General features: G+C 39.3%; 1 protein-coding gene and 1 long non-coding RNA gene across 3 annotated transcripts in view; one reads left to right on the top strand and one right to left on the bottom strand.

The window, feature by feature from the left end:
• The window catches only part of PRMT8 (protein arginine methyltransferase 8), a 58,094-nt gene extending 46,988 nt beyond the window's left edge, over window positions 1-11,106 (top strand). For both annotated transcript variants that reach the window (XM_066572242.1, XM_066572243.1), the window contains exons 8-11: window positions 706-821; window positions 5,299-5,449; window positions 7,714-7,835; window positions 9,651-11,106. In XM_066572242.1, coding sequence (XP_066428339.1) covers window positions 706-821; window positions 5,299-5,449; window positions 7,714-7,835; window positions 9,651-9,734 — 473 coding nt within the window. In that variant the 3' untranslated portion in view covers window positions 9,735-11,106. The remainder of the gene's footprint in view (window positions 1-705; window positions 822-5,298; window positions 5,450-7,713; window positions 7,836-9,650) is intronic.
• A 9,630-nt stretch (window positions 11,107-20,736) lies between these two features.
• LOC136569593 (uncharacterized) lies at window positions 20,737-24,060 on the bottom strand. Its single transcript, XR_010785388.1, has 2 exons — window positions 23,969-24,060; window positions 20,737-22,453 (listed from the first exon to the last, which is right to left on the bottom strand). It is a non-coding gene; the product is annotated as an uncharacterized lncRNA (long non-coding RNA).
• Window positions 24,061-24,160: the final 100 nt, after the last annotated feature.

Here is a 24,160-nt window from a genome sequence, read left to right on the forward strand (position 1 = left end):
TTTGTTAAGCAAAGTTAAAAGCAAAGCCAGTGTACTTCTTCATTTTTCAATGTTTTCATTTTGTGCAAAAAATCCTCAATATGATAAGAAGCATCTATAAGAACACTCAGAAGAACAATTCAAATATAGAGGATTGGCATGGCTTTTAAATCTTTTCAAAGTGAACGTTTTGCTTTTCTGTCATGAGATGTGTGCAGATTTAAACCTGGAGTCCCAACTATTGAAACACACCTGCAATTCTACTCCTGCCAGTAATTTACTTGCTGAAACTAAAACTACTTAAATAATCAAAAGAGCATGTAAACTGCCAATTGAGTGGCAATCTATGAGAAAAAAAACAAAACAACAACAACAAAAACAACCCCAACACTCAGCCTGGCATCAGATGATTTTGGGCAACAATCACAAGCATCTAAAGCCACAAAAATCATTGACAAATCTCATATAAAACAGTTTTGGAGACACCAAAAAATAAGGGCCACTTGTTCAAAGATGTACATTGAGGGCTTATTTTGCCAGAACTGCATTATCTGTAAAATAGCAATGATGACATAGACAGCTGGGGCAGGGAGCAAAGAGCTGAAGGAGACATCTGAAAATTAGGGGATGGTAGAAATTCTTTCAAAAGAAAAATGCTTTGTGAGAAGCAAAAAAAATATTTTCTATTATTGCTGCTAACTTTGACAATTCCATTTGTACCGACAGGGTGGGAGAATGTGTACGGCTTTGACATGACCTGTATTAGGGATGTTGCCATGAAGGAGCCCTTGGTGGACATAGTAGATCCAAAGCAAGTGGTGACCAACGCCTGCTTAATAAAGGTTTGGTAATTCTGAATATACCTCACTGTGACTGTTTACACCTAACTGCAGGGTTCTTTTGGGACCTGCTGCTTATGTTTGGCTTGCTTTGAAGCAGCTGCAGAAGGCATCATTGCAGAATGCTGCCACACTATGAAGGAAAATTGTGCAGTGTTAGATTAGCCAGTTCTTGCATGTTTCACATGCTCAATATTGTCACATGACCTGAGCATGAACACTGATACCTTGATTTCTTATGGAATTCCCAAAAGCAAGATGCTCTTAGTGTCTTACAAATTTTACATGTGCAAATACTGGATGAAGAGAGACACGGTATATTTAGATATGTATTTTAATTGCCCTGCCTTTTAGTAAATAGAGGTTGGAAATTACTGATTGAGTACTGCTGAGGAGAAGGGGTAAATGATTCTGTTTGCAGTAAGAAAGTCTTAAGCATCAGTTCTGAATTGATGATGAAATACTTAAGTGCAGAACATGTGATCGGAATTGGAACTTAATTTATTTCTCTAACTTCCTAATTCTTAGCCTTATATAGAATTCTCTCTTAGCCCCAACATCTGCACCCAGAGTTTTAACTGGTACCCTGCTCTACATGAGACAGAGAGGTCACTAAACCCTGTTCACAAGATCATGTTAACAATGAAGGAACTGCCTGCAGGAACACTTGAAAGCCCTAAAATTCCCTTCAGGTGAAGGAATCCTCATGTGGAACAACTGTCCTGAACAAGGCTGTCTGCATCAATAGCACTGGTAGTACCAGGTCCATGAATCCAAGAGCTCATTTATCCCAAAGAATCAGTTCTATCTTTTCCCTTGCACTTTTTGCCAGTGAAAAACACAGCATTAACTATTCCTATATGCAAAAGGGAAAGCCGTGCCTCCAGTCTGCAAAACCTTTACTGAAAGCAGCAAAAAGGAACAGAAGCAGAAACTCTGCATGAGTACGGATGCATGCACAGTCCATCTGCACTGAGGGGAACACAAGATGGCTGTGCCTGAAAACAGCCTCAACCAGAGCGATTTACAATTGTAGCACACACAAAAGAAACAGCTATTTAGACTCTATGAAATATGTCCAGAGAGAAAGAGATCAGGGACCAAAATGGTTTAGCTGCTCTGGAATAAAAAGCTGCACGCCCTTAATTGAAGTGCAGATCCAACACTTTATTTAGAAGGTCTTTGAAAGTAATTTCGTTTAAGATGACAGACAACAATTTTCCAAATGTTTCTATTCTGGTTTTATATTTAGTTTTGACATCTTTTGTCCATAAACTGAATGGTGCTGTACCATGTAGAGGCACCATGAGAGCAAAGCAGGTAATAAGTACACAAGCACAAACCACCCTCCATTCCAGAATCAGTCGCTAATCAGACAAACCGATCACTAAGCAAAGAGAAAATTGTCAATGAAAAGCATGAAGGAGGGAGATTTATCTTCAAGATAGCAATATGAAAGCAGGAAAAACAGACTCTGTAGTTATATATTTTTAAATTTAATTTATTTTTGCACATGGTTTATTTATATAAAATGCGTTTCTTTCCTCCTGAAAATATTTGTGAATTCAGAGAATAATATTAGCCTAAGAAAACATTTGAGAATAAACAAAGCCATAATGTTTAATTATTCAAATGTTTTATTACAGCACTTTTGGATAGCACAGCTTGTTCATATTAGATTCACAGAGGGATTTTTAGGGTTGTATTCAACCCAAAGCCAGCTAATTTAGGGTGCCTACCAGATGAGTCTGGGTTCTCTCTACATTAGTCATTGGATGGACCAGTCACTAGATACATTCCTCAGACACCAGTCAGAGCCTTGTGCTTCTGCAGTTATTTCAATTATTCAATTTTAATTTAGATGCTCTTAACGGTTCTACAAAATCAGCAAAATAAGACACCAACTGTGCATGCTGTGTAGCCATGGCACTTCCCAGACATGCTGGAGACTTGAGTAAAGTTTCCTCTTTTTTACTCCTCAGAAAGTGGGTGTAACTCAAGTCCTGAATGCTTTAAGGAACTTCAGGCACTGGACCACAGGGGCACTAGGGGTGGTGCATGCAGGAAATGCAGCGTCCTCTCTGCTGTGAGAGCCATTCTCTTTTGCATGATCTCTTAAATACATCTGAGGGACACAGGAATTGTCCCGCCAAATACGAGTCCTGTGTTTAACATCCACAGCAAATCAGCCAGGGAGAGTAGTGAGAACAAAGCATCTTCAAACCACCAGAATCAATAAGTGAACTCAGGAATAAGTGTACAGGTGTCCTGCTGGGGGCCTACTGCTTTCAGTAACACTGCCCAAAAATATGGAAAAGTTTGTTTCATACTTAGTAAAACAGTTGTGTTTTCTTCTCTGATCCAAAAACAAACAAACAAATGAAAGAACTCCATCAAACCTGGACATCCACCGAGAGTTGCACATTTAGCTTATTTCCATGCTCACAAAGTCCTAGCTGAGTAACCTGACTGTCTGGGAAGGAGAACAGGAAAGAGGTGCCATGGCACTCTAGAAGCAACCTTAACTCCAGTTTCTATCATTTGTCTCCTGTGCAGTTAGCTGTAATGAGTGTTGCCATTTTATATAAGAATGTATGATTGCTAGAGTACAATTCAAGGAGATCACCAAAACCAGACTTGGCCATTCTTAGAATTATATTAATTAATAAAAAATGTCTCTTACCTTGTGTTGTATAAAAGCTATGTTTCTGTCCTAAAATAAAAGGACTGAAGAAATGACCAACAGTTTATTTAGGATATCAGTTTAATGTTTTGGAGAAATTTCTACTGACTTCTCTAATGAAAATATTTCCTAGTGCTTTTGATTCCACTTTACCCTGCACAACAAACACAGCTCAGAGAGAGGAAGCTAGCTCCCTTTTAAGTGCCTCACCACTACACTTAAGTCCCAATTTCCCCACAGTGAGATCACTAAAAAGACACCAAAAATTACAGAAGTCTGCAGCTATCACCCACCAGTCCAGTTTAGCTTGGCAAAGCAAATTTTGCAGGCTGCTGTGGAACTCTGCCAGGAGACCTCAGAAGTTCTCATTCCTACCATGCTTTTTTCTTACACTCTCTTGAGGGGGAAAAGCCAAAAACATTTTAAGGTTATCACAGCTTTAAATGACAGTTTAAAAAAAAACTGCATATGCAGTTATATGCATAGGTCACATAGGATAAACACTAATGCCTCAGGGTGTCGTTACAATGCAGTAGAATAATTTTTATTATGGTTGTTCTTGAACAATAATGTTAACCAGACAGGCCAAAGCTATGGCTTGCTTAAATCATCTCCCTATAAGTCTTCCAAGTCTCAGAAACACATATATGGTCCATGCAAAGACCTCAGTAACTGAAATATGGCTGCATCTTCCTATGTTTCTTTTTGCAGTCCTACCTTAGATTACAGAAGGCAATTTCTACAAGAGCCCACTAACGCACCCTAAAAGAGGCTAAAAGAGCCCTCTAATGGGCAGTATAGACTCTGCTCTCCATTCTTGTAGTGCAAGTCCTAAGAAATGCTGGTGAGGTCAGAGACACAAGTCCTGACTTCAGCTGGTAGAGAAAATTGGGATTTCTGCCTACAAAAATTCTGTTTCCCTGTGTGCATGAGCAATAAGGGTACCAGAGCAATGAGAATGAGTAATGAAGGTACCAGAAAGTGCATACATTTCCCACAGCATTAGAATAGTACTTCAGACTTACCGTCCTCCCTATCATCACTATAACTTTTGGAAACAACCTAGATAAAAGCAGTACCTAGCTGGGAAAATCAGATCCATCTGAAAAACACAGTTTAAGCCTTGAACAGTGGGATTTAAATATTGATGGAAATAAGCAATCCTGAAGACTACATTGTCCCTTCCAACTACTGCAATCAAGCCATAGTATGATTGACATAATTTGTCTTGTTCAAGAGCAAGATCTCTGTGCCCACTGTTTGAAATCAGTTACCTGAAACAGAACTAGAAAGCATCACTATCAAAAAGAAAGCTCCTTTTGTGCCTCAAATGTTTTGACTGCTTGACACTGTCAAATCACTTTCCTTTCCAGAGATGCAAAAACAAATAAGGTTATTTTTATTAAAAACCCAACTCTGGCATCTTTCCTCATGCTGACAGTCCCTGATGATAAAAGATCTTGAACTGGACCTATATATCCATTTCAACATCTACCTGTATTTATCAGAGCACCTTTTCACCCTGATTTTCCCCAGCTCCTACAGCCCCTCCCTGCCATTCCCAAGAACACACACTCTTCAGTGAGTGTCCTCTCTGTCAGCTTAGTCAGATAACTGCCTCATTTGCTCATTATTTGGTTTATTAGAATATACCTCTGACTTCTTACAGTTTTTAAAAGCTGCCAGTCATCTTTGTGTCTGATCATTAAATGAAATACTAAAGTACCTCATTTTAACACTTAACCTGAGAGTCACAGACATCTGCATGTAAATGTCATTTATCTCTCCTCCAAACAGGAAGTAGATATTTATACAGTGAAGACTGAAGAATTGGAATTTACTTCTGCATTCTGCCTCCAAATTCAACGCAATGATTACATTCATGCCTTGGTCACCTATTTTAATATTGAATTTACAAAGTGCCACAAGAAGATGGGATTTTCTACAGGTAATCTATATTTCTTTTAATTTCATATCTGTTGCTATCAGTCTATCAGTGCTGCTGGTTAGATGGTACAGGAAGGTTTGATGTACCACCACATTTGAATTTCAGTGAAAAAAATTATTGTAATTTTGGTGGAGGTGAGCAGGATAGGGAAACGACAACTGCTTATAGGAATTCTGTGGAAACAGAGGCAGAATTTCACAATGGCTATCAAGCTTTGAGCTTAGCAGGAATTATGACCTGTGAATTTATGTCCCTCACCAGTTATATCTAAATCCTGTGTCAAGTTTCTCAGATTAGACAGAGAATTATCGGCTCAGAGAGAAATAGCAGCTCTGCATCCTAGTTTTACCCAAATCCAAAACCCAACAAAGCTCGCCCCAGAGCCTAGAACAAAACTACCATTTTTTCCAAGCTATAAAAAGACACATACTGATTATGTGAGTTGTCTCTAACAACCCAGATGTGAAACACTAACTTGCCTTGGTGAGCAGATATTTAAAGGAATAACTCCATTCCCTTAAGGCATGGTTTACCAGACTGAATAAACCAGAGAGTCTTGCAATAAATGCAAAAACCTCATCCTGCAGACAGCCTTTGTGTAGACAGGAGGGTGAAGTGTTTCTCTGCCTCTGTTCAGTTTATCATGATATGGAAGGTGCAGAAGAATTACTCCATAAAAAGGTTGTTTGGCCATCTGCTGCTGAAGGTCACCACTGTCTAGAAGACTGGTAAAGATTCTCAGCTGGTGTCTGTTGGCAAAGCTGCACAAATTCAGTAAAATTCACCAGTTTGTAGGACATGTCAAAACACTGCTTCATTGCTATGTATTTTATAAATTATGAATAAGTGTTTAATTTGGGGTGGACTTGGACACCTGGGCCTGCATTACACACACCCCCTGTTGTTAGGGCACAAGTTTCTAGGTATGTCAGGCTTTTCTAGGGAACATGGCCCTACACAAGGGCATGTGCACAACTATGTGGGTGTGTACAAGGCAGCAGTTATGACTTAGAATATAAATTCAATTTCGTTTTAGTCTGACATGTTTTCAGTTAGAAATTTTACACAGCCATGTCCAAATGGTAAACAGTCTGGATCAGAACTCCTACAAGAAGATATCTCATTTAACAATTGGGATTAACAGTCATTAAAACTGTCTGGACACATAGACAGAATTTATCTGGTAAAATCCTTTTCCTTTCGATGATACCAATTTTCCAGCACAGTTTCTGAAAAAGGTTGGTTTGTATAGGTCTTCTGATTCTAGAATTTTAGAAAAGAGTTAAAAATTCCTGTCCTGTCAGTTTTTTAAAAAAGCATCAGTATTTCCCCAGTCACAAACAATTTTCAAAGCCAAGTAATTTTTTTGAAACATTGATGCTGAAAGGAAATAAAATCATTATTTTATTAAAGTCTTAATAATGATACCATACAGTGACCTCATGTGACTGGGGGATACAAATAGAAGTAAAATAAATTTATCAGAGGCTTTTTTTGCCAAGTTAGGAAGTCTTTGAGCTCCTACAGCTATTCTTAGGTTCCTACATGCCCTTCACTACAAGAAAGGTAGGAACAAAAAGTGACCAATACAAGTTCATTAGGCACTGCTCAAAGATTGAAATTAAATCAGAAATAGAACCAAAGAAGTAAATTAAAAACCTGAAATAGCAAAGGGTCATCGAAGTGATTCTGCTAAGCAAGACTAGAAATTAATTTAGACCAGTTTCCATCTCTGGCAAATTGCTCAAAATGCCTTTTAATAGTCCCAAAAGAGGTGCAAAATGCCCTTTCATCCACTCTATCCTGGAAACTAAAAAATTTGCTCATTTGGGATCACTAGTCAAATGTTTCATCTGCAGCACTGTGATTAATAATTTTTGATGGACCTTTCATTCATGCTTTTGTATCATTACTTTTTGAACTAATTTTGATTTCTGAAATTCAAAGCACTTAGTGGTAAAGATTTTCCCAATTTGAACATGTGTGGGTTGAAAGAAAAGCATAAAAATGTGCCTATCCTGCCCTGTAACCCTTTTTGTGGAATCTTTCTTGCTGGGTGTGATTCGCATCTCACACATTCCATAAAAATTGGAAGACAACTCCCAGACAGCCAACAGAATTGTGTTCTAAAGCATATTTGCTAATATAGTACATAAAGTATTCTATGAAAAGAAAGGATTTTTCCCAATTGTTTCCAAGTAATAATTTGATTTGCAAGGCATTTAAGAAATTTCAATAAGTGATACCCATATATATATTTTTAGCACCTGATGCTCCTTATACTCACTGGAAGCAAACTGTCTTCTACTTGGAGGACTATTTAACTGTGAGACGAGGAGAAGAAATCTATGGGACTATATCCATGAAACCAAATGCAAAAAATGTGGTAAGTCAGCATCCCTGATCCTAATTCCACCTCTACTGACCACAAGGTATGATCAGCAATAAAGAAAATGCATAGGAGTAAAACAATGAGCATGCTAAAGGCATTCATGTTTATTAGGAAGAGCTCCAGTCACAGCCTCACCAAAGCTGATGACAGCAATGGTAAAGCATGCTAATGATTTAGAATATCAGAAGTTACAGGAGTCAGCCTGCAAGCAGGCTAGCATGGAAAGTGAGAAAGGATTCAGATACATCACTGAGTCAGCTGCCCTCTGCAATCAGCTTTACTCACACTTTGTGATGCAAGCAGGCAAGGGGTTTTTCACAGTGTCACTGAAATCAGTGGAAAGATCCCTTCTGCCAACACAGGGTGATCAAGAGTAAGTACTTCAGTTCCACATCTATGGGCACTGAGTGATTTGCCACTCAGTGCCCAAGGACAGTCCAACAGGAAATTAAGTAACACATTTCAGAGGAATGCCAGTATGAACTCACTGATCGAATGTACTTGAACTCACTAATTGAGTGAAAGGGTTGTTTAAAAATTGTTCCTTTCCATAGAAAATTCAGATGCTTTATTTAAGACTAAAGCTAAATCATGATGGATATCACACTACCATGACTGCTGAAAACTTCCTCAGTTTCCCTGCTATGGGCTGAATCCCTCTGTGCTTCTTTTAACTGGTAAGGAGACTGTGAGACACAGTCTGCTAGACAACCTATGGCTGGGTAGAACAAAACATGAGAATTATGGCTTCTGGGAGAAACACTGGACCATTGTCTGCCAAAAATCTTCAGCAGTATCTCTTCATTTTCTGTTACAGTAAACAGCAGTTAAAATAACCTGTTATCCACATATGCAGTTGTAATTGTTGAAAAACTGCATTTGTTAACTGCAACAAATCTTAACATTTCATTGTCTTCCCTTTTTTCATTGCTTTTCCATTTTTATACCAAACACACATTAGATGTGGTAGTGTTGATACAGAGGGAGAAATCAACACAAAATAAACTTGGCATTAAAACAAACACATTCATCCCTGAGGCTACTTGCTGCAAGACGAAAATAATCTGTGTCCCCACCCTTATGTTGTCCTAGGGGGACTGGAATATTTTCTTTTGGTTTGATTGTATCAATTTTCAGTGAGGGGAAAAATGAATAAAATATCTCAAATTTGTTCACACAACAGTAAGCACCTGAATGCAGATTTGGGTGCTAAAATAAAAATACTCTTGATAGTTGTCATAAGACAGAGAGACCACCTCGGTTCAAAAGGATTTGCAGATGCTTTGTTCTTCTGAAACATGGAGGTTTTCAAAAGCTTGCATAGACACAGCTTCTTTCTGTAGGGCTGTGTAGTGCCTCTTCCCTAAAAATGTGTCGTTATAAGACATTATAAGACGTGTCATTATAATGACTGTACAATGGGAAGTTTACTAGATCTATTCTGGAACAACCCCCTAGTGGGAAAGCCCTTTAGCCTAAATTAAGAACATCTCAATGGGAGATAAAAATTTTGATAGGATACGTATGATAACAGCATTTCAGAATCTTCCTGAACCAGGAAGTAACCAGGACATTAAATCCACCTCAGGAAGAGTATAGAAATAGGACCTAAGCACAGATTGTATGGTGAATGCTATTAAACATCTTACAGCCTGCTTTCTCAGTGTTAGCACCATTTAAAACCAGAAGTTAGAAACCACCACAGGAATCTCTTGAATCTGCTGGTCTTTTCAACCCAAGCAATGATAACTGAATTAATACGGTAAACTTATGGTCTTACTTACATGTTGCATTTAAATCTTTTTACAGCGTGACCTGGATTTCACAGTAGACTTGGATTTTAAAGGACAGCTATGTGAAATGTCAGTATCTAATGACTACAAAATGCGTTAGCAAGAAACCTCGCAGAGAGATGAAAAGGAGAATTTTATCAAGTCTTGAACTGCTGAGCTTCAAGCTAGGAACAACTGATCACAAGATTATTATATTAAATACTAGAATGTTTACTCTGATGGAGGGTGGTAACCTGATCTTTCTTGCAGATAGTACAGGGGGCTGGGATCCCACTGTGAATGTACAGTATACAGAACTGTAGCTTTTGTTAAACATAGAAAAAAAAATAAGCAACAGTCTTGAGTGTTCTGGTTAACTTTAGGATGGCAGAAGATGCATATACAAATTGTATTACTTACTGTGAATTTCTGGTTCTTCCAAGCTTTGCATGTTAAAGATGATTAGGGCAGTTTTCTCACTATGAAAGACTACTACAGCACATTACTGTGATAGTATTACTGGACTTATATTCAATATAAATGAATATATATATATATTGTACATGAGGAAAAAAAAAGTCATTTCATAATAGGAATTTGTTTTGTGATTATTTAATTCTCATTACGCAGTTATGGAGAGATACTGATGTTACCTCTGGCGCTAGTCTAGGCAGTGATATATTCCATTAACTGTCCAATGTTATAGCTTTGGTAAATATTCCATGCAAAGTGCAGATAAGAGCTGGGCATTTACAGGAAGTTCAACAACTATATTTTTGAATGTCCTCTGAAAATGTGGACCATTAGTTTTGAAATTCACCTTCACAACTGGATGTCTGTCAGAGCTTTAAAAAACATTAGCTTTTTATCCTTGAAAATATTCTGTGGTGAGTTTTTATAGCTGGATTTTGCATGAGACTTTCAGAAATCAGACACCTAGTATTTAAATGTGATGAATGCAAAGTCTCTGAAATGGTGGATAATTCATGCTTCTTGGCCATGCCATATTTCAGTTCTTTGCAAAATTCTTAATACAAAATAATTTTTAAAAAATAGGAATTCGTGTTACCTTTTGGTGATGTTTTAGATAAGTTTTAAATTGCAAATACTATTATCAAGAGTGCAGTAATTTGCAGGAGCAAGTTAATGTCTTTAAAAAAAATGTCGATGGCTTCTGATATTACTAAGATGTCTGTAGCTTTCCCGTCCCCTTGAGTCCCTTGTTTTTTGTACCAAATCTCCTGCTTATTGTTAAAATATTAAGTGCTTATAATTCCTCATATGTATGTATCAGGTCTTTTTACTATATGAATGTGGGCCATTTAATCATGTGTAATTCATCAACAACTGCATCACAAGTCCTATCGACACATTTTCCGGTCCGTCTGCATTGGGCACTAAATCATGTTCTATCTTGTACTGGATAAGATTGACTAGTTTTTTGCCTAAAAATATTTTTAATCACCTGCAAATAAAGCATACTTGAAGATGTATTTTGCCAGTATTTGTCAACTTCTCGCTTTTTAGAAACCTGTTTCTATTGATTTTCCCTCCACAGAAACTGTACAGTGCCTCCATTTTCTAATGGTTTTAAGAATATGATCTGGGGATTTTATCAAATGGTATCTATGTAGACTGAAATTAAACTGTAATTCAGCAGTAAAAGATACTGTTTGCAATTTAGTTCATCACCGTTGTTTTAAAGCTTCTTTCATATTTTTGGATTGAGGATGAACAACTTACCTTACAAAATCGAGCTTATCTGTGAAATATTGCTGTCATTTTCAGGGAATGAGTTCAGCTACTCTTTCAGTAATGGACTGGAAAAAAAAAACATCTAAAAGTACCCTTCTAGTAACACTTCTGGGATTCTAGGAATTTTAGGTAAGGAAATCTACCATAGTTTTTCTCAGGCCCTCCATTTATATAAAAATCCACTCAAACAATGTTTTCATATTCTTCTTTGCCACTAATCACTGAGATTACTATTATTGAAAGAGGAAAGACTTTTACTTTGTTTGCCTAAATTATACTTTGAAAGCATTTCAAACCATCCACTTCTCTAGCCTGCAACATGAATATTTAATAACTTTAATATTAAAAGAATAATAAAGAAGGAGGGGAAACACATCATACCTTATTAAAAAAATAAAAAAACAAACAAAACAAAAACAAAACAAAAAAAAGGAAAAAAAAAAAGAAAAAAAGAGAAAAAAGGAAAAAAGATATTCCCAAGGCTCTTTACTGAGAATGTTTCATTTTTGCCTGACAGAAAGCACCAGTCAAGAAGCAGGAAAAAAACCCTACTTGATCAGAGCAGCTCATTAACCAATTTGAGAAGTATTTAAGAACTGCTGTACATCAATTGCCCTGCCTCATCTTTCAACTGTTGACAGTGAAGTGTTGGTCCCTCTTTAATAGTGGCCACCTTGCCTTAGTACTTGAAGTGCCCATTCACTTCAGTGTTGCAGGATTACATCCTGACTGATACTGTTAATGGCACAGTTCTGAGGTGGCACACCTCAGGCACATTCCATCCTGGAAAATTAGCTTTTGCATTTCTTCACACCAAAAAAACAAATCATGTATTTCTCCATGAGAGAAAGAACTGAGAGTGTCTACTGGAGTGCTGAGTGCCTTCAAATCACAGTGATCAAAAAGCAAATGCAGGCTTGCAAGGCCATTAAAGCTGTTACCTACCAACAAGGTTTTGAAAGCACAGGTGAATTCGGCACACACAGCATTGGTTAGGTCAGCATCAGTGAAACAGGTATGCAAAGACCTCGCAGGTCAGGTGCAATCAGCTACAAGGCTTTCCTCAGTAATACAAGTCCAGGTAACTACCACACAATCTGAGCTTCATTTTCTCAGGGCTTTAATAAGGTTTCTTGTGGACTCAGGACTGAACCCAAGCCACTGATTTTCAAAGCTTTGCATTAAGATATAATGACAAAATGATGGTTGAGAGCTGAAACAGACACGTGTTTTAAAGATTTAATTCCCTTCCCACAGACAGGAAAAGAAGATCATGAGCTGAGGACAGAGCATGAGAAAGAAACAGAAATACAGTATTTACACAAAAGACTGTCCCTGATGAGTAACACAGCGCTGGAGAAAAGAGAAAGCAGGTCGCTTCTGTCTTGACTCTGATCTTAAGGCAGAAGTATTAAAGCACTCCTCAGGGATTGTTCTGTCACTTGAAACAAAAAGGAGCATTCAAAAAAAGCTCCATGCTGAGCATGCCTCTAAAAGACACAGTGGGCAATTCACACTTGCAGTGCTTGATAGGATTAAGGAAGTAGTCCCTAGTGTTAGGGGGGCCACTGTATTCCCAAGGTTCTCTAAAGAACAGCATAATATGGCTCTATTCTCATAAGAGCTTCTTACTCCCAGCACCAATTAACCCTTGCCAGATGTCAGTAGTTTCAGGTTTGAGTTTTGCAGGGGCTGTTCTGGGGACCTTTCTATGTGCAGAATTAGGGGTTTACAGCCTTTCAGTACTGTCTTAGACTTCTAATAAGAGTTGAAGCTATCCAAAATGGGAAAAATGATATTACCCAAGGTGATAATATTTAACCAGTAATACCCAAGACATGTTTTTACCACAGTGCTAATTTGAGGAACCTTCTCAGAGATAATTTCTAACAAGATTTGTTTTAAATTTAATATTAATTAAGAAATTAATTTAACACATATAGATTTGATTATAGATAACTTCATTCACTTAGAAAGTAAGTTTATAAAGGATACGTGGTATTCTATGTACATAATGAAGACTAAGTCCCTGATTTAGGAAGATTAGAAAGTTCAGGGCTGACCTGCTTGAAAGCAGCTCTTCAGAAAAGGACCTGGGGATGCTGGTGGACAACAAGCTGTCCATGAGCCAGATGTGTGCCCTTGAGGCCAAGAAGGTCAATAGTATCCAAGGTGCCTTAGGAAGAACATTGTCAACAGGTTGAAGGAGGTGATCTTGCCCTTCCACTCCTGGTGAGGCGAATCTGCAGTGCTGTGTCCAGTTCTGGGCTTCACAGCCCAAGAGAGACATGGAGCTCCTGGAGCAGATCTAGCAGAGGGGAATGAGGATGACTGTGGGACAGGAGCATCTCTCTTAGGAGGAAAGGCTGAGGGAGCTGGGCCTGTCAGCCTCAAGAAGAGAAGACTGCAAGGGGACCTTTTCAATGTCTGCAAGCACCTTAAGGAGGAGTGCCAAGAGAATGAGTCCAGACTCTTCTCAGTGATGCCAACCAATAGGACAAGATGCAAAGGGCAGAAACTGATGCATAGGAAAAGTAATGACCTTTGCATCCTTGTAGCCAGCAGCAGGAGTCAAGGAAACAGCATGCAGCTGAGTTGGGGGAGGTTTAGGTTGGATAGCAGGAAAAGGTTTTTCATTGAGAGGGTGGCAGAGCACTGGAACAGCCTCTCCAAGGAAGTGGTCACAGCACCAAGCCTGACAGAGTTCAAGAAGTGTTTGAACAACACTCTCAGGCAAATGGTATGACTCTCGGGGCTATATTATGCTGGGCCAAGCGTTGGACTCAATGATCCTTATGGGTCCCTTCCACTTCAGGATATTCTATGATTTCATGAGGAAGAACTTTACTGTGTGGGGGACCAAGCACTGGAACAGATTGGCCAAAGGGGTTCTGGAATCTCCTTCCCTGGAAGTATTTTAAGATCACTTGGAAACTAATCCTGAGTAATGGATTCTAAAGGACCCTGCTTGAGCAGGGGGTTAGACTACATGACCTCCAGTGGTCCTTTCCAAAACTAACCATTCAGGGATTCTTTGATTTCGAAGAACAAAGACTCCCCCCAGCCTCTCTGGGCAGCTGTTCCAGTGTTGTGATAATCTCACAGGAACACTTAATGCTCAACTGGAATTTCTCATTTTAACCTAGGACTGTTGGTTCTTGTTATTTTACTATTTTCCCCTGAGAAAAGCCTGGCTCTCTTTTCACTCTCCATTAGGCACTGGAAGATACAGTTAGTTCCCACCTCAGTCCCCTCATGGTAACTCCCCTCTTCCCTACACAATCCATCATTGCATCCTAAAATATGAATTATACTTCCTATCCAGCTGCAATCCCTCCTCCTCCATTTTTCCTCCTAACAGTCTATGTTGCTGCTGCTACACAGTGCTTAACAAATGCATCTAAGGGTTTTGCAACAAACGTAATCCCAAGGATCGCTATTTAAAAGAGATCTTCAGTTTTCTTACTGTGCTGTGTTGGTGCCATGGAGGACACACTTTATGAGCAATTGCTGTTGGCTTAAAAGGCCTAAGTCTACGCCAGTGTGTGCATCTGCCTAGTTGGAATATACAACTAAGCCAGGTGATTTCTTTTTCAATAGGCATGAAGCATTCACAGACTAGTTCCATCTGGAAAAGGGGGAGGTTTTTACCTTTTTTTGAAACATTTCTTTCAACATTTCTCAGAGATCATCTTAGATCTTAATCTGCTAAGCACATGTGGGAGTCATATAGAAGACAAATCCTTTAGATGGCATCTAAACTTCCTAGAAATTAAGCGTGAATTAACAGCACCTACAAATCTTTAAAAGAAGCAACTAAAGAAATAAACCTGATGCTTCAGGTCTGATATAACAATATGTTTAGAGTAAAGAGAACATGAATCATCAGCTAGAGATTTCCCAGAAAACTGGTATTTCTGCACAGTATGATGATTGGGATGAGCCAGGGCAGTAGTACGCCTACAGGGAACAAGAGTGTTCCCTGAAAATAGCTGCTGCTTCTGGGGATAGGCACAAAAAAGGTAAAAAATGTGTTCTACACAGTCGAGACAGAGAAAGAAGCAGACCACTGCTCACAGATGACTGCTAAAGCAGACCACCTGTCTCTTAGACAAAAAAAATTTCTAGGGTCCAGACACAACTGACAGGAAAGAAAACGATTTTTATGATCTCAAAATTTTTGAAATCTCTGCTGTTCTCTTTACATGTCTTTCAGGCTTTACAGGTACCTGACTCCCCTCCCTTTATCTTTTCTTTGTATGCTTGATATTTTTCTCATTTTTGAGTGAAAACCAACAATGGAGATTTGTGATGATGCAAACAACATGAAGACAAGTATTTTTTGAGAGAGCTTCGGGAGATACTATAGGGTGATTATGAACAGAAAGAAACCATGTTACCTTTGAGATAACAACTGCAGCACAAAATCAGTCTTATTTTCTCAAACAACACACAGATTTGGGTTACAATCCAAGTCACTCCTCTGAATCATCAAGTGAGGTCTTTTAGAAGCACAGCAATCAGCAAGATCAAGCCTGAGCTGACCCCTAAGTCTCCACATGGAAAACAGAACATCCTCTTTTGCAGCTTGGTTCTGTGCTTTTGTATCCAGCCATTTCCCATTTATGTAAATGAACCATCAGCATTTCCAGTACAAAACAGTCCTAGAACCAGAAATGGACCCCTGTATTAAGGTCACAACAGAATTTAATCACAAACCATATTTGCCCTACCATTTTGATGCAGGAATATGAACTGGCAGCCCAGAAAGGCATGTGTAACTCATTAACAGTGACTTGCAATGCCCACCAGTTAGCAGAAGCACTTTATCACCATTGTGGCATATATTTCACATTTATTGGCATGAAAACTCAATGTCATTAGCTAATGAGATATGATGAAAGCAAATATAATTGCTCTTATCACCACTGAGGGAGTATCTCAGAAAAAAAAAAGCTCATTATTTTGCTCTCTTTCTTATGGGGTGAGTGTAGATAGCAAGAAATGTAAGTGCTGTGCAAAGCTGAAGCAGCAGCGTGTGATGGGTAACATTTGTACGTCAAGAAGCCAACAACAAAACAAAACACGTGATGACAATACACTTTGAGCTATGAATTGAGGGTATGGAAGCAGCAGAATTCAATAAGTGAAGGTATCTTTTACCAGTAAAGATGTGGAGGTAACTGAGAAAAGAACTTAAGGAAATAATTGGAAAACATTCAGAAGACTGGGTAAATTGTCCTGACACAACCCACTAACAAAAGAAGTGAAGACAATAAGGTCTAACATTTTCTGGGAGAAATTTCCATTTGAATTCTGTTGCTAAATGATACCATTAAGTAGGAATTCTGTTAAGCAGCAGGATGTCTACTCTCCATCTGGCCAAATTCCTAGACCCTTGCAACCTAATGTTCATGGGTCCAAATGCAAAATTCACTTTTGCTTGCCAGAACATTGATACTGTGTTATGTTCTTCCCATTCTTGTTCCTTCAACAGTACTGGCATAATATGCTGTTTCTCTTCCTCCATCTTGAGAAGTTTCTAGCTTGTACTTTAGTGATACATAGTATTCCCTTTGTGGAATCTGCTTCTTAAACAAGAACCAGACCTTTCTTGAACATATCTACTAAGCTGTCCTCTTCTCCTACTTGCCTGTGTGTCATGTGTCCTTTTAACTATAGTCCACTCATGTAAACGCCCGTGACAGCGAGGATAAACCTAGTTGGCCTGGAGATACTGCCAGTCCCACAAGACTCTGAACATTTATAGACAGCTAGAATTTTAGAAGAGAGAAAGTACCATAGTAATTTACCAATCTCTTGAAAATATCCAACCCCATTGCTGAGGCAAGGCAAGCTGGAACAGGTTGCCTAGGACCACTTACAGTGAGGTTTGGAGTATCTTCAAGGATGGATACTCCACAACTTCTCTGGGAAAACTAGTCCAGTGTTTGAGAACTTCCACAGGAAAAAAGAAAAGATAATTTCTTGTATAATTATCTTGTATAAGATAATTTCAGATGGAATTTCATGTGTTTCAATTTGTGCCTGTAGCCTCATCTCCAGTCACTGGGTACTCCAGAGAAGAGTCTGGTTCCCTTCTCTTCATTCCTAAAGTTCATCAAGTATTTACATTTACTGAAAAGATCCCTCTTGAGCTTTCTCTTCTTTAAGCCCCTGGGCCCAGTCATTCAGCTGGTTTTCAGAGCAGTTTCCTGTCCAACTGTCTTACACTTTGTCATCTTGGCAGGGAGGATGTTATGGGAGAGTGTCAAAAGCCTTACTAAAGCTGAGTTAAACAACATCCATGAATCTCTTCTCATCCATCAGGCTTGACATCTCACTGTGGAAACTATCAGCTTCATTATGCACAATTTCCCCATTGTCATTCCATGCTGATTATTCCTGATCACCACCTTGTCCTTCATATATCTCAGAATGGCTTCCAGGATTAGTTGTCCATCACCTTTCCAGGGATTGTAAGACTCATTGCTGTCTGGACCCTTCTTCTTGCCCTTCTGGAAGACAGGACGGACATTTGCTTTCTTAGAGATGTCTTGCACCACAGAGCGCTTTCATAACACCCTTAAATGCTCTGTTGCAGGTGTTGTGGTGATCTTAAATTAAGTGCTAGGCTTTAATGTTGGTATACAAAGCACACATTCAAAACAGTCTGCTTAACTAAAATGGTATTTGTCTGGGGATTTTTCCATCTGTACCACCAAAATGTAGGTTGTAAGGAAACCTTGGAGGTTTCTAGTGCAAGCAGAAATTTCCTCAAAGCTGTGTCAAATCACTGTGGCTTTACATTTTGAAACCTGACAGAAGTTAATTTTTAATCATTTGATGTCTGTGATTGTGTATGACTTAACTTTCTTGACCAATGGCACCCTACAGAAATCTGAGCCTACCATGTTTGCACAGCTGCATTGTCTGCACAGCAATGACAGAAAGGTACATTTAGCTACTGTTCTACACAAGAATCATGTCAGCGAGGAACAAATATTAAACAAAAAATTTCACTATTTAATCATCTGAGCAGCACTCGATTGCTGTGCAGCATTCCCTGCATGGGACAAGCCAAGAGCAAGGGCTTCACATAGTTTACCTGAGTTTAGTAATTCCTCGCACAACCTCCCCCGGGGATTCTAATGACACAAATTATTTCAGTGTAAAAGGTGACTCTACAGAGGGTTACAAATAAAAATTCTTATAGCATACCTGTAGAAAGTTTCACTCCTATCATTCGTCTTTCTGACAGAAATGTCATTTAATGCAAATCAGTTTCTCTGTCAGAATAATACTTAAAGAAGTCCTGTCACTGAGAAACTGCATTAGTGATTTATGCCTCATTTCAGAGGGATGAGCAACAGCCTTATTACAGCTTCATAATATAAATCCATACAATACAGGGTTGCTATGACAACTGATGAGCCTTAATAGCCTAGATTCAAAAGACCTTGTTCAAAGCTGTCAAGTAGTGCAGTTCAATGCAGTTCAGTCATTTGCACCTGTAAGAACTGGGAGAAGGCCATGCAGAAACTGGGGGTTCACTCAGGCTCTCAGGGGAGGCATCTGAGCTTTGCAGTTGAGAGCCTTCCTTACCTCTGAGCTATGCTCTGCTAGTCCTGAGGCTTTCCAGGCCCCAGCAGAGGTATCCAAACTGGTGTTTGGCTGCAGCAATACCGAGCTCCCCAGGCTGCCTGAAAAATATGGTTCACATCCAGTTCCATTTATTAAAATTTAAAGATGAGGTTAAAAAGAGGTAAGACAATTAAACACCTTCTTGAATACTCAAAAAGGGCTGCCCACCTCTCTAGACTTCTTTTCTCAAAACTGTGATCTTAGCTGTGTTTTCCGCCCATATCCTCCCACTAACTGTGGTATTTGTCAGATTCTGCTGGGCTAGTTCAGCTCACTAACCCAGGAGAGAATTCTGTCTTTTTCTTCTTTTCTCTCTTTTTTTTTTCCTTGAGATTCTGCCAAGGCCTAAAATGGCTTGTTGAGAGTTCTAACAACTTGTAAAAGGTAAAATGGAGGAGTAATGACTGGCAGGAATGGAGAGTTGCAAACCTACCCAGTGGTCTACTCTCTGAAAACAGCAGCACCTGAGCTTTAACAGCAGCTATACAGTCACAGCAATATTCACATTCCCAATTCATAGACTTGATCTGCTCCGAAAAGGTAAGATTTAAGTGTAGTGCTGCAGCAGCACTGCATCCTGCAAATAGGCAGACTGATTTTCCAAAGCTGGTAATACTCACTTTACGAGGTCATTAAGAAGACAGAAAAAAAAATTAAGCTGGATACAGTGACACAAGACCTAAAAAAGCATATTATGTATGCTTTTTTAAGCTAAGCAAAAGAACATGGCTCTCACAATGTGAGGCAAAGATGGCACAAGACAGAACGCCAGGCACAAGACAGTAAGTCATAGAGGGATGGCAGCTGTGGTTGCTGCTCTTCACTGCTGCAAGTCCAGCCAAAACCTGAGCTGGGTACGTACTGCAAAGGTAGAGATGCATACACAACACACTAATGTCATCAGCCACACAAAACACAGCAGGGTCTTCACTGGTCATTACCCAGACACACCAACAGCACCTCAAGTAATGGGAGTGCTTGAGTAAGATTCAGAACCACATAATGTGTTACTCAAATGTCTCAGTTCCACAGGATTCCCTGCTCCCTTCCTGTTCAACCCATGAAAACCAGACATTTCCAGTAAGAAAGCTCCTTTGAATCTGGGTTTTTTCTTGTAATGATTGTTGTGCTCAAGAGAAACATGTGGCAGAAAAGGCACTGACAACAGCAGAAGCTAAACACAGCTGTCCAGTATAGCTGGACTTGTTTGAAACACTTCCCTCTTCAGTGTTTGAAAGGAATAAGCTATGCTTATCAGACTAATCCAATGTCCTTCAAATTCTAGTACATTTGGAAGGATTCAGTGTTACTGTATACAATATTTCAGATTAGTAATAGAAATGAACTTTTATACATGCTCTATAAAGTTAACCTACTGGGGTTTTTTTTCCCCTTGAGAAGCCTATTTTCATCAGACAATAACCTGGTGCTTTTTACTAGGTTCATATTGAAAGAACTTTAGTTGTTTTATGTCTAAACAGGCCAAAGTGCCCAACTCTCTCCTTTGTCCAGAAGTGTATGTGAGTGTTATTGCAATTCCTCTAATTTCAATAATCAAAAAAGACCCATTATTTCAACAGCTGTGGATGAATTCAGGAAGTTGCTACTGATGAGCTTTATGAGCATGTTTCTGCTTTCTAAAACAAGCTTCCACTTGTGCAGATGATAAAGTGGATTTATTCCAAAATGATCTCACATGGTAGAAAATTCTGCCAATATACGGATGTTGCAAACAAAAATGGTCCCAAGTTGGGAAATTTTACTTGAGCTAATTTACTACCAAAGTACACAAATCTTTTATCAATGATTGAGGTTCTGGGGAAAGAAAAAGAGTATAAACCATTAGACAAATGTATTCATGTACATTCTTTCTCTCCTCTGCTCCTGAGTTTCAGCTTCCTTTTTTTTCACTATGAGGTCAACTCTGTCTGCCAGAATTTGTCCAGGGAGCCAACAGGCAGCACAGGAAGTTGTGGGGCTGTGTGTAATGCTTTCTGCCACCCCAAATAATATTGTTTCAGCCATTCAATCCCAATGGTCCCAGTTGCCCTGGGCTTTGGGATGCCATTTGTCCTGTTCCTTATTTGTTCTCCATTGTTCTCCATTGCTCCAGTATGGGGTGTGACCACTGACAGCAGTCCTTCCAGAGGCAAACTTGATTCAGGGTGGTCTGTTCCTGACATGTTCCTTGTGTGTGGAGCCTTCCCATTTTAACAGCTGCACATCACTCCTTAAATCTGGTATGTAAGGAGGATTTTTTTCCACTATTGCTCCATTCACATCTGGGCATGCTGGAACCTGTTTTGACTGGCACACAGTAATTCACAGATGTCCAGTTCCAAAGGGTTAGAAGCACTCTGTTACATCCATGCAAATGGACTTTGTATTGTGCATATCCAAAGAGCTGTCAGCATTGAGTACCTGACCAGGCAGAGATAAATTTCTCCCAATGGAGAACTGAAATAGAAAAATGGGGAAAAAAAAAAGAGGAAAAGGAAGCTTCACTTCTGTTAAGCCAGTATTAACTTTCTGAAGAGCTGAGAAAAATACTGCCAGGAGGTATAAAACCCTCCTGGAGAGTCAGAAGACAGCAACCCAGCAATACAGTTAGCATCAAGGAACATGAGAACCTGACAATTGCCACACCAGTTTGATGGCCAGCTGGACAGCAGAATCTGTCCAGGAGGAGAGCTCTGTAGCATGTTATTCATACTTGTCTTCAGTGAGCATGAGTCCACCAGTAACTGCTGTTTGTTCAGGTGTGCCAACACATGAATAAGCCCTAACCTGAGGTTTAGATAACCAAACAGACCACGAGAAACCCTGGACATGACACAAGCAACTCTGAACACTGCAAATAGAGCGAGAAGCTGAAAGTTGTTACAGACAGCACTGTGAGCCATGCCTGGACTTCCCAGGTAGATAAGGGGGAGTTACACAGTAACCTCACAAATATTGGAGGGGAATAGTTGGGATTCTTTTGGGAGTGGAAACTTGCAAGGTCAGCAGCACCTCAGTAACTGTATCAATAACAGCACACAAAGTCAAGGTGACTTAGGAAATGGTAGAAGAAATAGGTATGTGGGTACATATGTACAAAACCTGGGACTAACAGGGAAAAGGCAACTAGGGACAAGTTGTTTCTTTGGGATATGAAGGACAGAGAAAGGGAGGGGTCAGGGTAGGTGGAAGAAGAATAAGCATGGGAAAAAATCAAGAGAAGGTAGAATAAAAGGAACCAGTTGTATGCGGGCAAGCTGCTGGTCAGAATTTATCTGAATGAGCCTTGTGCCCCATAGCTGCAGGACATCCAGTCTTTTCATTAAAGCTGATTTCCTGCTTGATCCTGGGGAGAGCTGTAGGGCAGGGTGGGAGAAAGAGAGCACTGCAAGTCACAGGAGTTGTGTACACGCACGTTTTCATCAGCAAACTTGTCTTGATCTGTTGGAAAGGAAGAGGAGGATTAGGTTATCTGTGTTCATATTTATAGGAATGCTGCTTGTGTACATGTGGGTGACAAGCAGTGAAGACATCAGTCTCTGTGTGGTCTGTGTGACTGATAATGTTGGTGCTGTGTGTGTATCTGCACCTTTGCAATGTGTACTCAGCTTGGGATTTGGCTGGACTTCCAAAAAGGATCAGCAGCAGCCACAGCTATCAGTCCTAGATGGAAGACATTGCCTGGGTGCTAGACTGTACCAGATTTGTATGTAGAAGGACAAATTCCCCTCATCCCAGGATTCAGCTGCTTCTTAGTATTGTCTGTTCTCAAACTCTGTACATCCTGCTGGCAGGGTCTCAGTGCACGCTAAAGGACACCCAAACTACCAAATAAAAATGATCCCGTGGGATCGCAGAAAGAAAATCTACTTCACTTGTCACTGTCCTTCAAATTCAAGATGAACTTCAGGGAAAAAGAAATTAAGGACCTGAAATTGTGGGGCTAGAATCATGGACAGTAAAGCTGAAATTAAGGGTTCAAACCATCTTCCTGAGGCTGGAGGAAATATTGCTGGTTCCAATATCAATGAGGGAACAGAACACTCAAAGTCAATTAGAAGAGGCAATATTTAAACTGATGACACTTTTTTCCTAGCTGAAATTGGGATAAAGTATTGGTTTTGTTGATGTTTAAATTAATTATTTGTATTAGTTCAGCTCCAGCCAGGACTGAACACAGATGGTTCAATTCTAAGATTTCCATGATGGATAACATGCCAGAGTCGATAAGGTGGCTCAACTCTCCACAACCAGTAATGGACTTCAAGAAGCAACCCTGGGAAGTGAACAGAAAGCCTATTGATTTTCAGTAATGGATACTCATTTTGCTCCTTTAGTGTTTTAGAGCTTCTTAGGCACCTCACTGAAGGCAAGGGGAGTTTTTGTCATTTGGATGAACAGATTCTCAGGAATCAACAAGGGAAAAACTCTTAATAATCAGCTTATCCAGGGATGCTTGGTTTATCCATCATTCCTGATAGAAGTAAACCCCTGATTATTCTACCTGATAGGGAAGGGGTCACATTTGGACCTCAACTCATAGGAAAAGGTATTTGAGTGCTGGTATGGATATAGAAATTGCTGTAGGGGGAAGTCTATAAACCCCTGTTCTGAAGTTCTTGGAAATAGATGAACACCTTCGAAATCCCAAGAGCACAATTAATTACTGACAAAGTTTTTATCCAAAATAGAGTTACTTAATGAGCTAATGCTTATTATTCATCTTTAGTTTCAAATTGATTCATTAGTTAAATCAAAAATACTAATTTATCTAATTAAAAATTAGTTAAATTAAAAATAAAAACATTTAGAAAATTGATTAAAAACATAATGTCTGTAACAGTTGTATATAATGAAATCTACCATCTTGTGTGCTATTTTAATGAAAAAAATATGCCATGGGTTCCACTTTCCCAACAAGCTCACCATTGTGAATACTTATTCTTAAATGCTTACCACAATAGCTGGATGCAGTGAAGACATATCCCACCAGGAATAATTGTTGATCATGTGGTGGCTGGGTGATGCACTCTCAGTTTCTTATTTCCATTTATATTCCACAAAAGCTTCCAAAGATAATTGACATCTGTGTTTCTTATGATCCAGGGTGGGCCATGATTTTCTAAAACGCACCCCCATGGGTAAACT

The sequence above is a fragment of the Molothrus aeneus genome, chromosome 2 (assembly GCF_037042795.1).
Source record: "Molothrus aeneus isolate 106 chromosome 2, BPBGC_Maene_1.0, whole genome shotgun sequence".
Classification (NCBI taxonomy): Eukaryota; Metazoa; Chordata; class Aves; order Passeriformes; family Icteridae; genus Molothrus; species Molothrus aeneus.